The 15845-nt window shown below is 48.1% G+C and overlaps 1 protein-coding gene and 1 long non-coding RNA gene across 4 annotated transcripts in view; one reads left to right on the top strand and one right to left on the bottom strand.

Moving 5' to 3' along the window:
• The window catches only part of ESAM (endothelial cell adhesion molecule), a 101347-nt gene extending 98687 nt beyond the window's left edge, over positions 1–2660 (bottom strand). The window contains exon 1 of the mRNA XM_081843340.1: positions 2539–2660. Within this exon, the coding sequence (XP_081699466.1) occupies positions 2539–2581 (43 nt within the window). The 5' untranslated portion in view covers positions 2582–2660. The remainder of the gene's footprint in view (positions 1–2538) is intronic.
• A 17-nt stretch (positions 2661–2677) lies between these two features.
• On the top strand, positions 2678–11958 carry LOC309331294. Of its 3 annotated transcripts, XR_014151783.1 has the most exons (4): positions 2678–2988; positions 3696–3893; positions 6518–7683; positions 11159–11958. It is a non-coding gene; the product is annotated as an uncharacterized lncRNA (long non-coding RNA). The 3 variants fall into 3 exon arrangements; XR_014151784.1 differs by lacking the exon at positions 11159–11958 and having other exon boundaries at positions 6518–8320; XR_014151785.1 differs by lacking the exon at positions 11159–11958 and having other exon boundaries at positions 3650–3893; positions 6518–8320.
• Positions 11959–15845: the final 3887 nt, after the last annotated feature.

Here is a 15845-nt window from a genome sequence, read left to right as displayed (position 1 = left end):
GGATCTGCCAGTTTCAGTCCCTCATGTTTTCTCCCCAACCTTATATTTAACTCTCACATTTCTACATCATCATTTTGTTTTTGACTGCAACAAACACTGACCTATTGATTTTCATGAAAATTCATCAGCATTTTGGTGCAAATTTCTCCTAACATACACATTTCATATGCTATTTTGCCTGAAATACACATTTTTTTGCAAGCCATTTCCCCTAATATGATGCATTCTGTATGTTATTTTCCACTAATATGGACATTACCATGCACGCTTTTAGTATATGCATTTTCGTATCCTGCACTGCACTGCAAAATTCAGAGCAGTGCAAATTTTGAAGGGTAGCTGTGTCGCAGCTGACAGATTGCTCCAGAGAAAGTGTGAATTAGGTAGATTCACCTTCAAATGCAAACTGAATCAAATTTCTCCCCTCTCCCTAAGAGTAGGTCAATAAGTCACTTATAATCACAGATTCTACACAGGTCCTACCAAACTGCTTAGAGTGCACAACCACAAGCTGTCTCCAGATTCAAGTGCGCATCATGGTTTACAACACATTTGTTAACTCCTCAGTAACCTGGAATGTGACTCGCATTGGCTGTTTTCTCATGGCTCTCCTTTCCCAGAGAGCGGGTTCTGTTTACTAAGGTTTCCGTTGGCCTGTTGAGCGTAATTCCACATCTCCATGTGTTTGATTAAAGAGTATAATCTTAACATTGTTTCGGCAATGAGATGGATGCATTTCAGAATGCCTGAGCCGCTTTGAACTATGGAAAAGGTGGTTGGCAAATACAGTAAGGAGATTAAAGTAAACAAATGTTCCTCTCCTTCGGGATGGATTAAGAAAAACGGTAGGGGAGCAGAACTTGACTGGAGAGATTAGCTGCAGAGGCTTATTGTAACCAGGCAGCAAAGGAAAGGGAGGTGAGGGAGGAAAGAAACCTTCCATTCTAGATGAGAGTTTAACTTGCACCTCAGCTCATGTCCAAATGATATCAAGCACCTCTCACCCACTGTGCAGAGACACTGTGGCACCCTAGATCTGTGGCACCCTAGATGATTAATATGATGCTCTCTCCAGATGTTGTCAGACTCCCAATTTTCATCAATCGACATGCCAACTGGTGATGGGAGTTGTAGTCTAACAACAGCTGGAGTCCAGCAACAGCTTTCTCCGACCCATTTAACCATCTTTCCTGACTCCTCTCACCACTAACCTGTGAAGATCATTTCTAAGATTTTCCTTTGGGGGTGGGGGTGGGAATCAGAACCAAAACACACAAGGGTCCTATTTATTTTATTTTGTTGCCCACCCACCCTCTCTCCAAGAACTCAAAATTTCCTCCCCCCCCCCCAATCCTCACAACAACTCTGCAGGGGCAGCTTAGGCAGAGAGAGCGGCCATGATCCACAATCACCCAGAGAGCTTCATGGAATGGAAGCCCTGCTCTCCAGCGTCTAAGCACAACTGCTACACCACGCTGGCTCTCGCCATTGGCAGTGGATCTATGGAAGAAGTGGGACTTCCAGGTGTTTTTAGAACCATACAGAGCTATTCGTTCACTGCCCATACATGGCAATTAGCCAGAACCACCCAGCAATTGACTACGACCACACAGCCCATAGGGCAGCATACGTGTTGTCTCCCATCCAGGCACTGACCAGAGCCAGACCCATTTAGCTTCAGCAAGGTGGTGGCCTCATGTACCATCAGACCATACTCTGGTACCACCTACCCACATGCCAGCATAAGCATCTATGCAGACACAGACCTCAGGTCACAATCATGCTCCTGGGCACAAGTCCAGCACTGGTGGGATTTATCTCCAAGTAAACACGCATAGGAGTCAGCTTGCTAGATTCTCACCTAAAGCGAGCCCTCTCTCCGATCCAAACTCTACCCAAGCCCAAGATTACAGCCTAGCTGTTTTTACTGCTTTAATCCGGAGTGAACTCACACCGCCGGGTTCTTGCCCAGCTGCTGACAATCCTTAACGAGGATCTCCAGTTTCCTCCATCAATCGCAGAGGAAAAAACTAAACCGACCAAAGACCCTACTGCAGTTGCACGCTGATTAGCCAGGTTCTTAGGGAGGGCAACTGATTCGCAGTAAGCGAGCGGAGCAGCCCCCTGCCATCTCCGGGGTTAGACAGAGAGCAAAAGTTCGCCTTTCAGTGCAGCGGAGCGAAAGCTGCGCCGCCCGCACTCTTCACCTCCTTGGCGCGGGGGGTCGCGCAGCACAATCCTATTCGCGATCCAACGCATCAACACCCTCAAAAAAGTGCGTCCCCAGCTGCGCTAGACGGAGCTTACTCGCAGGGAAGGATCGCGGCCACTTCGGAAACTCCAGGGAGATGGGGACGCGGGGCAAGCCGGGGCGCGTCCAGGCGGAGGAAGGAAAGCGCCTCCGGAGGCGCACCTGAGGCGCCCAGGGGAGACCCCGGCCGACGGGCTGGGCGAAGGCTCGGGCCCCGTCGCCCCGGGTGGAGAGCCGCGCTCTCCTCGCCCTCCGTCCGATCCCTCCCGCCGGACCATCTCACTCACCCAGCAACGCAGCCAATCCCAGCGCCAGCGGCAGAGGCTCCATCGCGCCCGTTCCCCGAGGAGGCGCCCGACGCGCGGCCAGGAGAAAAGCGAGAGCAGCGGCAGCAGGTGCAGGAGCCGGAGCCCGGGAGCTGGGGCGAGGGGGAGGGGGGAAACCGGAGGGGGGAGGAGCCACTCGAGTGGGGGCGTGTCCGGCAGGTGGGGGAGGGCAGGGGGCGGCGCCCCGGGGAAAGGGAGGAGCCCCGTCAGGTGCCAAGCGGGAGGAGCGCACAGGTGGCGGTTGGAGACGCCAGAGGCGCGGAAGGGATCCCGGGTTGCAGCTCTTGTTTGGAGGAAGCCGACTGTGATCACCAGCGACGGCTTCTTGTTCCGTCTTGTTTTGAACCCTTCCTGATCGCAGAGGCGGGGGCTAAGCAAGGGCGTTTAAGTTGCAAGGCACCCGCCAAGCAGGTAGAGAACTGGGGCCGATTTGGGATATCGCTGCAACTGGTGATGCTGCCGGATGGCCGCTTGACGCCGTCGCTGCCGGTGGAGCCAGGGAGAAGGAGGGGCGGGGGGCAAAGGAAAAAAGCCTAACGCGATCCTTTCATTCGGACCCACGAACAAGTCAGCGAGCTGCGTAGATATCTTCGTCAGAATCCCTGACCACTGGTCCTGCTACCTAGGGATCAGGGGTGCCAACCTGAATAAAGCATTGGGGGCGGGGGTAGGTAAGCTCCGCCCCGCATAATCATTCACATGATGCGACACACGCACGCTATTTGAATGGTAATCAACTTGGGGGGGCGCCCCCTCAAATATTTTATGGGGAGGCAGAAGACCCCCTCGGCCCCTTGGCTCCTATGTGCATAACCGATCACAAGCTGCAGTGCACACACACCAATTGAATGGTAATGCTCATAAACGGGGGCTGGGAGGGACTCAAAAAATTTAATGGTGGGGCGAAGGGACCTCGACCTCTAGGAGTTGGCTCCTATGCTGGAGATGATAGGAGTTGTAGTCCAAAAGCAGCTGTAGAGCAAAGTTTGTGAAGTCCTTGAAAATGCCAGAATTTGTCAGTTTAGTTGATTACGTATTTATTAATTTCTTCATCTATTGCTTTTCTTCCAAGGAGCTCAAGCTGATATACTTAGTTCTCTCCCGCGCTCCCTCCTCAGGAGAAGGGTGGTGACTCTGCTTGGCATGCAGAAGACTGCAGGTTCAATCCCCCATGGTATCTCAAAGTATGACTGGGAGAGGCTCCTGTCTGAAACCCTGTGAGCCAGGGTAGGCATTACTGAGCTAGAAGGATTAAAATTCTAACTCGGCATAAGACTGCTTCCTGGGTTGTTTTACCTCCACAACAACCCTGTAAGGTAGGTTTGGCTTAAAGGTAAAGACCTAGGTAAGGCCACCTAGGCCTAAGTCACCCGAGTTTCACAGGCAAGGGGGGATTTGAACCCGGGTCTCCCTAGTCCTGGCCTGACCCTCTAACCACTGCATCACCTGGAAACCAAGCTTTATGAAGAACAGTTTATGAAGAACAGTTGAGGGGGTTGGGTGTGTTTAGCTTGCAGAAGAGACTGAGATATATGATAAGTAAAGGTAAAGGGACCCCTGACCGTTAGGTCCAGTCGTGGACAACTCTGGGGTTGCAGCGCTCATCTCGCTTTACTGGCCAAGGGAGCCGGTGTATAGCTTCCGGGTCATGTGGCCAGCATGACTAAACCGCTTCTGGCGAACCAGAGCATCACACAGAAATGCCCTTTACCTTCCCGCCGGAGCAGTACCTATTTATCTACTTGCCCTTTTGATGTGCTTTCAAACTGCTAGGTTGGCAGGAGCAGGGACCGAGCAGCTGGAGCTCAGCCTGTCACGGGGATTCGAACTGCCGACCTTCTGATCGGCAAGCCCTAGGCTCTGTGGTTTAACCCATAGCATCACCCATGTCCCTATGATATGATATGATAGCCATCTTTAAATATCTAAAGGGCTTTCACGTGGAAGATTGAGCAAGTTGGTTTTCTCCTGCTCCAGAGGCTAGGAGTCAAATCAATGGCTTCAAGTTACAAGAAAGGAGATTCCAACTAAATGATCAGGAAGAACTTTCTGGTGGTAAGAACTGTATGATGGTGGTACAAACGCCCTCGGAAGGTAGTGGGTTCTCCTTCCTTGGACTTCTAAAAGCAGGCGTTGGGTGGCCATCTGTCATGTTTGATCAAGCTGTGCATCCTGCATTGTAGGGAGTTGGACCAAAGGACCCTCAGGGTCCCTTCCAATTCCATAGAGGCAGCTTTTTATGCTGACTTGGAAATTAGCATGTGCTTGGTACAAACAGGGCCATGGTACAGTGGTGCCCCGCAAGACGAACGCCTCGCAAGATGGAAAACCCGCTAGACGAAAGGGTTTTCCGTTTTGGAGGCGCTTCGCAAAACAAATTTCCCTATGGGCTTGCTTCGCAAGACGAAATGTCTTGCGAGTTCCTGCGGGTTTTTTCCCCTTCCCCCCCCCTTTTCCTAAGCCGCTAAACTGCTTATCAGCTGATCCGCTGATAAGCCACTTAACAGCTGATCCACTAAAAGCCGCTAAACCGCTAATAGCGCTAATCCTCTAAGCTGTCAATGGGTTTGCTTCGCAAGACGAAAAAACCGCTATACGAAGAGCCTCACGGAATGGATTAATTTCGTCTTGCGAGGCACCACTGTATATACATCTTCCATATAACTGCCATCTTCCCTCAAGCTTTCCATTTTCTCTTTCTTCACCAGGATGGGGAACCTGTAGCCCTCCAGATGTTGCTGGACTGCCAATTTCCACCAGCCCCAGCCATCATACCTACTGATCAGAGATGATGGTAAGTTGTAGTCCAATAAATTCTGCAGGGAGCATGTTGGCTATCCCTGCTATACACTCAAGGGTGTGTGTGTCTTATATACCTGCTAATAATAATAATAATAATAATAATAATAATAATAATAATAATAATAATATATTATTTATACCCCGCCCATCTGGCTGGGCTTTCCCAGCCACTCTGGGCGGTTTCCAACAAAATATTAAAATACAGTAATATATCAAACATTAAAAGCTTCCCTAAACAAGGGGAGGCTGTGGTCTTTAGGTTTACCTCTGAGCCTTAGATTTGCCCATCAGAAGGTCGGTGGTTTGAATCCCCGCTACAGGGTGAGCTCCGGTTGCTCTGTCCCAGCTCCTGCCAACCTAGTAGTTTGAAAGCATGCCACTGCAAGTAGATAAATAGGTACCGCTGTGACGGGAAGGTAAACGATGTTTCTATGTGCTCTGGCTTCTGTCATGGTGATCCGTTGCACCCGAAGCAGTTTAGTCATGCTGGCCACATGACCCAGAAAGCTGTCTGTGGACAAACACTGGCTACCGTAGCCTGAAAGCAAGATGAGCGTCACAATTCCATAATCACCTTTGACTGGACTTCACCATCCAGGGATCCTTTACCTTTTTACCTTAACACTTCATACACTACTTAGTTTCTGCTACAATAATTGTGTTCCACTTTAACAGAGCTGCAAGATTCAGTGTTTTTGGGACTGACTAACATGGCTACCTCTCTGGAAACTGGGAACACTCCACAGCATCCTTCTCCAACCTGGTGCCCTCCAGATGTTTTGGATTACAGCTCCCACCAAACCCAACATCTGGAGGTTGCCCTAGATTACACTCCTGCTAGCTTGCAGGAGGCTGCCCTAGATTACACTCAATAGGTGTAAGCCACCTCAGCTGACACACGTATTGTTTGCAGAGTTGCTTTGCGTAGCTGTGTTCTCAGTCTGGCAAGTTTCAGTCTAAAATAAGCAGGAAAGTGTCACTCCCTTATTGGAAGCACAAAAACGCTCACACCCCTGACTGCATGGAGTCAAAATGAGCACTGTGCGGTATGGCTGTACTGTAGTGCTTCTATTCAAAAGTCGATGGCCCTTGAATATTAAGTACACTGAACTTTCGTTTTCCTTTGCAAAATCCACAGGGATTTTCTTATGCTGTGGATACTCTGGAAAGGAGAAGGTATGAGGAAATCTGGATTGTGGAGAGTGTGGGAAGGCAGTGATTTGGAGGAGATTGCCACGTGGACAACAGAATTAATGGGACCAAAAGAAGCTTGCTATCCACAACATGGAAGAGTCCCATTTCATACCGAATCAGACCATTGAACCTTTAACTTCACTGTTTATACTGACTGGAAGCCGGGTCCAAGAGAGGAGTCTTTTGTAGCCCTACCTGGAAATGCCAGGGATTGAATTTGGGACCTTTACCCCCCTAGACTAACATTTGCTGTGCCCAGTGCTATTTTTCTCGAAAGAGAGGTGCCGGAACTCACCATGAAAGCCTCCTTTGTTCCCTTATAATGGCAGTGGCACCCACCTGAGAGGTGCCGGAACACAGTTCTGGTGAGTGCCTGCTGAAAAAGGCCTTGACAGTGTCTACTCAGTTGTGGCCCCCTTCCCCTGGCATACTCACATTTAGGATGGGTCATCTCCCTGCCACAGTGGAGGAAGAAGATTTAGCCCCGTCAGTCTTTGCGGATGCATTGAATACTCTGCAACCAGTTCATAAAGAGCTTTTACAAGCAAGCATGTTTGCACGATACAGCTGCTGGTAGGGTAGAGTGCCATTATTCCCCATTTTGCAGATGAGGAACTGAACCTGCTCACAGTTTACCCAAGGATTGGGTTAACGCCTAGTGATTATGTAGTTGAGCAAGAAAAGGAGCCCAGGTCCAAGTCACTTAATGGCATTAATCCAGCAGGCATGAAGCAATGCTTAGTTATTAGTCTCAATCCTAAATATGCAGAGGAAAGAGAGATGTGTTTTATAAACACTTACTACTTCTGAGCAGGGCCTTGATTCTTGGTTGCCATAAAAGTCCCTTCCCACCAGTTATTTCTCAACAGGCAGGATGTAAAAGGGGCACCCAAATCACACTACTGGGTCACACTTCGTCCTGGGAAATTGTCCTGGCTTGATCGAGGGAGAAATGCTTCCCTAGTCTGTGTATTTAAAAATGCATAACATGGAAAGTTGTGGAATGTTATGCTTGGCATCGGAAGGAATGTTTACATCTGAAACTTGGACCCTGTTGCTCACATGTCAGTCCTTTGTGGTGGAGAAGCATGTGGCCATCTTTTCCTCCAGGTAACTTTTGTGCTGGACACTCCATGTAGGGACCTCTTCATTCAGATTGTTCAGAGATTCCAAGAAAAAAATAAGTGTTGGTGGCCGAGAGAGATGGGGGCAAATTAGGACTTTTAATGTGGCAAACTCTTTACAAGGCTCACTGATCAGAGGGATGGAGCAAAACCCTTATAAGGAAAGGTCACAACATTTAAGGCTTTTTGTTGGCAGAAAACGTAGGAGGCAACCTGATCATAGAGTTATAGACTCAGGGTGGAAGATGGGGACAAAGGTCAAATTAGCTGGCTCTGGCTCCCCCTACTGTTTGGCTCCTTGCCTTCCAGCTTACCAGCCCCCAATGGGGGCCAGCCATCACTGGTACAGTCCCTGGAACATTTTGCCACTTGGGGAAGTGGGGGAGAACACAACAGTGGGGAGCACATAACTCTCCAAGTAGCAGATAGGTCATATGTAATCTAATGAAGCACTGTTTGCGGGCCAGCCTTTGAATACACTAAGAGAAAATGAACTGAAGCAAGGATTTGATGCTTTATTGTGTTTTTAATATTCTATTGGGAGCCGCCAAGGGTGGCTGGGTCAACCCAGTCAGATGGGTGACATATAAATAATAAAATTATTGCTGCTATTATATAGAGAACGGGGGAAGCAATTCTGAGCCTAGTTTCTCTCCATGTGGAAAGTGGCCCAGGAGAGATGGCTGACCACTTAATTTAGCAATTTAAGTATAATAGATCTGTATCCCTCTCCCTCCAAAATAATTACTAGCTAGTGAAATGAACCTCCAAATGAACACAAGCAATATCCAGTGAATGCCTAATCAGATTTGGTCGGTGGAGTAACAACTTTAACATGTTCTTAAATCAAATCAGGATTTAAGCAAATCTCTAAATATGAACAGATTAGATTTGCTCAGCCCAGCTGCATGTTAATCTATTTTGTCCTCCTAGAGAAACCTATTGCCTGTCATTTTGAACCATCAATGTCAAGAGTCCCCAGAGCTAAAGAGATGAAAACAGTGATGCTGATAAGATCCCTGACCTCATCTCATCACTTCTAGTTCACTGCACACCACGGGTACCTGGGTAGCCTTGTTATATGGAGCCAGACCACTGGTCTACCTAAGCAGAGTATGGTCTGCATCAGGGTCCCAACCCTGGGTCTCCAGCTGTTTTTGGACTACAACTCCCATCATCCCTAGCAGGACCAGTGGTCAGGGATGATGGGTAATGTATTCCAAAACAAGCTGGAGATGCAAGGTTGGGAAACCCTGGTCTATATGGACTGGTAGTGTTTTTCCCCTGACCTATCGAGAAATGCCAGGGACTGAATCTGGAAATTTCTGCCTGCCCCTCCTCTTTTCCACCCCTATATGAAACTGGGGGCAAAATCCTTCTCAGATGCCCTTCTCCATTCTGCCAGGTATTTTGGACTACAACTCCCATCATCCCTAACCACAGGCCAAGCAGACTGCTGGAGCTGATGGAAGGTGCAGTTTAAAACATCTGGAGGGCACCAGGTTGGGGAGGGCTGTTGGGGGACATGGCCCACTTCTCCCCACAGCAGGACAGTGTCAGTATAGCAATGATCAGGGACAACATCCTTTTTGCTCAGTGTTTGGACATGAGAGATGTGGGGCAGTGGGGAGGAAGATTCTTCATTCTTTCCAAATAAACTACAGAGCGCTCGAGCCACTTCAAAAAGATTCCAAAACATAAATCAGGGATGAGCAGCCTGTGATGCTTCAGAAGAGGGGGATTTAGGGCAGCACAAGCAGTCCAGGAGTTCTGGTTGAGCATCCGAAGAGGGCGCTGTCTCAGAGCCTGGTAAGCTCTTGTCAGGCTTTGGGACTAACAGTAATAATAAATAATAATAATTTATTTATACCCTGCCCATCTGGCTGGGTTTTCCCAGCCACTCTGGGTGACTCCCAACAGAATATTAAAAACATGATAAAACATCAAACATTAAAAACTTCCCTAAACAGGGCTGCCGTCAGACGTCTTCTAAAAGTCAGATAGTTGTTTATTTCCTTGACATCTGATGAGAGGGCTTCCCCCAGGGTGGGTGCCACTACTGAGAAGGCCCTCTGCCTGGTTCCCTGTAACCTCGCTTCTCACAGGGAGGGAGCTGTCAGAAGGCCAAGGCATGAGGGGATCCTAGAGTCCTCTTTCCTCTCTTCCAAAGCTGGGCAAGCACTTACCATGCTTTGGGAAGAAGGGAGGGCTCTAGGACCCTGCTAGAGCCTTGCACCTTCTTCCCAAGGAGTGATGTGTTGTTTATCCATCTTAAACTGGTGCTGCAGAGGGCTGCTGGGAGGGCATCAAATGTTGTCTTTGCACAAAGTGGCATATTACCAAGGTCCACCCTTGCCTTCGGATGTTGAACCACCCCCCCCCCCATTTGCCCCTGCCAGCACCGCAAATGGATAGGGACAGTGAGAGGTGTAGTCTACCAACATTTGGAGGGCCACATGCCCCCTATCCCTGATGCAACTCACTGATCCAAAGATGATCAGCTTTATGGTAGATCAATTGTATAACACTTGTCTTATGAACTGTAATACAGAAACTCAGTTATGCAGTGTAGTGGTTAGTGCAGGGGTCAGCAAACTTACCGCACCTCGGGCCAGTGTCTCCAGCACCGATTGCGCGGTGGGCCGGAGGGTGGGGGGCGCGTGCCCATATGTGTGCGCACACACTATTTCCAGTGCACTTCTGGGCCGGAGGAGCACTGGAAATAGCTTGTGCGCATGTGCACAGGCCTCCTCCGACCCGGATGTGCACCGGAAATAACGCTTGCGCATGCGCTCAATGCTTGCACATGCACACAAGCTATTTCTGGTGCTCCTCCGACCCCGAAGTGGGCAGCCGTGCAGCACAGCGCCGTTAAGAGCGGGCGGCGGCAGTGGGTGGCTGGGTCGCTGCAGGCCAGATAAACGAGTCCCTCAGGCCTTATCTGGCCCACGGGCCTTAGTTTGGGGACCCCTGGGTTAGTGTGTCAGACTATGACCTGGCAGACCAGTATGTAGCTCTTCAGCTGTGTAATGCTGCTCCAGATTTTTTTGGGAGGGGAGATAAAGGTTCAGGAGTAGGCAAGAAAAGATCATGGACCCTGGCAGGGAAGGTGAGCTCTGGTCTCCCTGGTCCTAGTCCAGCACCTGTTTTATCCTCTGCCCGTTACTCAGAGAGTTCCCTCTGAGCTATACAGGTGGGACCTACAGCAAAATGTTGCAGTACAGAGTATACTTGCTCAGGGTTCCCACCAGCCACATCCTGCTGTCAGGACATTCCATTCCATTCCACATCCCTCAAGCTTTCTTCCTCCCTCCCAAACTCTGTATTTTGTTCTCATGAAACATGCTCACTAATCAATGGTCAGATTTGAAGTCCCCCCCACATGCTTTTCTTTTTCTTTTTGTATTTCAGAAACACTGGGATCCAGTTTACTAAGTGAATGCTTCCCTCTTGTTTTTCAGTGACCCTGTTTTGTCTACAGCACTGTCAGTACTCAGCAGCTGAGTTTGTTCTTAGAAGGAGTGAGGAGAGAGAAGGGTAAAGTTCTGCAGACTGAACCATCCCTGTATAACAAAGAAGTTTCATTTTAAAACTACCGTATTTTTTGCTCTATAAGACTCACTTTTTCCCTCCTAAAAAGTAAGGGGAAATGTGTGTGTGTCTTATGGAGCGAATGCAGGCTGCGCAGCTATCCCAGAAGCCAGAACAGCAAGAGGGATCGCTGCTTTCACTGCGCAGCGATCCCTCTTGTTGTTCTGGCTTCTGAGATTCAGAATATTTTTTTTTTGTTTCCCTCCTCCAAAAACTAGGTGTGTCTTATGGTCTGGTGCGTCTTATAGAGCGAAAAATACGGTACATGACACATAAACCCTCTGCCCCAATTTCTCTCTCCAAGGTACTAACGATAAGCTGCCAGAGGCTTGAGCAAATCGATTTTCTCTTTTCCATTTCCCCTTCTGTTTTCATTTTCAACTTTCTCCCACATATTTGTGTCACAAATATGTGATTCACGCACAGTCTCTCCAACTTCTGGTTTCTTTGTAGCAAGGCTTCCCAAACTTGTCTGGTGGTGGGCAAATTTGGAAATGGGAAAGAAGTGTTTTTTGCAGACATGAGGTGGACCAAATGACTCTCGGGACCCCTTCCAGCTCTTCAATTCTATAGTTTACATTGTCATCAGCCTCCTTTAAGCTCAGAAGCTGTTGGTCAGGTGGTTTTGGGAATTTAAACAAATCTTTTTGTTATTTTAATTTACAAACAACTGCATCTCCCTAGAGAATGTATTATTAAATTATTACAGTGGTGCCCCGCAAGACGAACGCCTCGCAAGACGGAAAACCCGCTAGACGAAAGGATTTTCCGTTTTGGAGGCGCTTCGCAAAACAAATTTCCCTATGGGCTTGCTTCGCAAGACGAAATGTCTTGCGAGTTCCTGCGGGTTCCCCCCCCTTTTCCCCCCTTTTCCTAAGCCGCTAAACCGCTTATCAGCCAATCCGCTGATAAGCCGCTTATCAGCTGATAGATAGATAGATAGATAGATTCTTTATTGTCATTACACAAGTGCAACATTGCACAGTGCAACGAAATTGGATGCCATCCCTTAAAAAAACAACAAAAGCAAAACAGCAACAACAACCAAACAAACCACATTCCAGCCACACCCACACCCACACCCATCAAACTTCCAGGTCACACTATCGAGTTACAGCATTCAAAAAGGCCACAGCTCTTGGATAGAAACTATTTTTCAGTCTATTTGTCCTTGACTTGATGTTTCTATATCTCCTGCCAGAAGGCAGTAGTGCAAACAGACTGTATCCCGGGTGAGATGAATCCTGCAGGATGTTGTTTGCTTTCCTAAGACAACGGGAACCGTACAGTTCTTCCAAAGATGGGAGAGGATGACCAATAATCCTTTGGGCTGTGGTTATGACCTTCTGGAGCACCTTCTTCTCCCTAGCTGTACAACTGGAGAACCAAGCACAAATACAGTATGTGAGAATGCTCTCTATGGAGCCTCGGTAGAAGGACACCAGCAGTTTCTCACTCAGATTGTTCTTCTTTAAAAGTCTGAGGAAATAAATTCTCTGCTGAGCCTTCTTCACCAGAGCAGTGGTATTTGCGCTCCAAGTCATGCCCTGATCGATAGTCACTCCCAAAAACCTGAATTCCGCCACCCTCTCCACCCGTTCCCCGTTGATATACAAGGGCTGAATGACCGCCTTTTTTGTCCTGTAATCCACCACCAATTCCTTGGTCTTAGCTGTATTAAGAGCCAGATTGTTCTCTCCACACCAAACACAGAGCCGCTCCACCTCATCCCGATAGGCGGACTCATCCCCTCCTGAAATGAGCCCCACCACCGTAGTGTCATCAGCAAACTTGATGATTTTGTTGCTGGAATAGATGGCTGTACAGTCATACGTGTAGAGAGTAAAGAGCAGGGGACTCAACACACAACCCTGTGGTGAGCCGGTGTTAAGGCTAAGGGCTTTGGACATATGTGACCCTACTCTAACCCTCTGAGAACGTTCTGACAAAAAATCCAAAACCCAGAGACAGGTGGAGTTGGAGAGTCCAATCGCCTCTAGCTTGGACACCAGTCTATGGGGGAGGATAGTGTTAAAAGCAGAGCTAAAATCCACAAACAGCAGCCTCACATAACTCCCCGGCTGCTCCAGATGGGACAGAGCAGCATGGAGAGTGGTGGTGATAGCGTCTTCTGTGGATCTATTTGCCCTGTATGCAAACTGGTAGTTGTCAAAAATTGGTGGAAGACAGGAAATAATGTGACGGCGCACCAGTTTCTCAAAACACTTCATGATGATTGGAGTCAGTGCAACTGGTCTGTAGTCATTCAAACTACTGATAGTGGGTTTTTTAGGCAGAGGAACAATAGTTGACGACTTCAGGCAGGGTGGGACAATAGACTGGTGTAAGGACTTGTTGAAGATCTTAGTAAAGACCCTCGCCAGCTGATCCGCTAAAAGCGGCTAAACCGCTAATAGCGCTAATCCGCTAAGCTGTCAATGGGCTTGCTTCACAAGACGAAAAACCCGCTATACGAAGAGCCTCATGGAACGGATTAATTTCATCTTGCGAGGCACCACGGTATTAAATTTTATTTATACCCCGCCCTCCCCAGCCAAGACCGGGCTCAGGGCGGCTAACACCGGTATAAAAACAATGGATTGAAATACAACTTAAAAACAATATTAAAATACAACATTAAAATGCAGCCTCATTTCAGTAGGAACTCAAATCAAAAACTTTTGGGGGGATGAAAACATCAAGTCTTCACCAAGGCCAACTATCCAGACTGGTCCTAAGTGGGCCAGAAAAAAAGCCAGGAAGTCCCCAAATAGGAGTTCCATCACAGAAGGAGAAGGAAAAAGGAAGAGGGAAAGTGGATCGATTTGATTCCAGGCCAAAGGCCAGGCGGAACAACTCTGTCTTACGGGCCCTGCGGAAAGAAATCAGATCCCGCAGGCCCTGGTCTCATAAGGCAGAGCGTTCCACCAGGCCAGAGCCAGTGTTGAAAAGGCCCTGGCTCTGGTTGAGGCTAATCTGATTTCCTTAGGGCCCGGGACCACTAGGGTGTTGCTATTTATTGACCTTGAGGCTCTCCGTGGGGCATACCGGGAGAGGCAGTCCCGTAGGTACGAGGATCCTAGGCCGCGAAGGGCTTTAGTGGTCAAAACCAGCACCTTAAATCTGACCCTGTAGGAACAGATGTACCTAAATTTCTGGTGGCCCTTGTCTTACTTCCCAACTGTTAAGTTCAGTTGGTGGAGCATGAGACTCTATCTCAGGGTGTTGGGTTCGAGCTCCACTTTGGGGGAAGATTCATGCATTGCAAGGGGTTGGACTATATGGCCCTTGTGGTCCCTTCTAACTCTACAATTCTATGATCCTAAGTTAATTCAGCTGCTTGAATGCCTATTCGTGGACTGATAATACCGTATTGGCCTGAATATAAGCCTCACTTTTTTTTCCAAATTCTGACTGTGAAAAGTTAAAGTGCAGCTTAAATTTGCGACCGTACGAAAATTGTCTTTTACGATTATCGCTGCTGAAACAGACATAACGGTAAAACGGAACGGGTGAGCCTGCGGAATTTTAAGGGAGCAGCTTATATTCGGGTATTGTCTTTTTTCTCTCCTCCCCCCCCCCTTGAATTTTAAAGGTGTGGCTTATATTCGGGTGCGACTTATATTCAGGCCAATATGCTAGTTTTAACAGAGGGCTGTAACTTGGCAGAACCTTTGCCTTTTTTTACTACATGGCTCCCTCTGCTGACAGAAACAGGAATGATATTCATTCCTGGGGACAACTGGAGGTTTACAAGCTCTCTGGGGGATATCTTCAGTTCAAAAGTTTTTTTTTTAATGTTAAGGTGATAGCACTGCTGCTCTTGAGAAAGCCCACCCTGTGTCTAGAGGTTCTGAAAACAGCTTCCACATCAGAAATACGCCTTTTGGGTTTGTGCTTCTATCACCGTCTCGAGTAAGTTTAGCCACTCTTGAAGGACACAGATTATTTGGACCTTTTCCAACCAGACTTCAGATCCAAGTTTGGGTGTGGGTGTGGTGACCTCTGGGTGACCTCTAGCGGGACAGCAAAAAGGGGGAAGGCAATCCCAGTGCTCTTTCTCAGCCTCTCATCTGCTTTTGATACCATCAAACATGGTTTTTCTCTGGGTTAAATGAATGGGGGGGGGGATGTGTGTGTACTATCTTGCATCAATTTTACACTTACTTGCAGGGTCAACCTTCTCTGTTTGCTAGCACAAGGGCCCTTGCGTCTTATACATGGGGACGTCTTATACACAGAAAAGTACGGTAGGTAGGAATAAAACACTGGGTTTTATCCATGTGACGCTCCAACAGGAAACTTACCCCCAAAATCAATTTCTCCAGTCTGTTGGGTAGAGAAATAAAGCAGGAAGACAAGAGTTGTGATTTCATTCGCAGGTAAGGAAGCAGTGTGCCTCTCTTTCCAGGTCTGGAGTGTTCAGGTACCCTATACCTCAGTAATGGAGAATGTCTTCCTATTAAAGAGAGGTGATGTACCAGGTGCCAATACAACTCAGAAGAGAACTATGATTGGAAATTCTGGCTATGTACAGCCCCAGAAAAGTGCAAGATT

Source organism: Podarcis erhardii, assembly GCF_964252035.2.
Source record: "Podarcis erhardii genome assembly, chromosome: 16".
In the NCBI taxonomy this organism is placed as follows: Eukaryota; Metazoa; Chordata; class Lepidosauria; order Squamata; family Lacertidae; genus Podarcis; species Podarcis erhardii.
The sequence above is the reverse complement of the archived record's forward strand: the minus strand, read 5'-3'. Positions and strand labels throughout refer to the sequence as shown.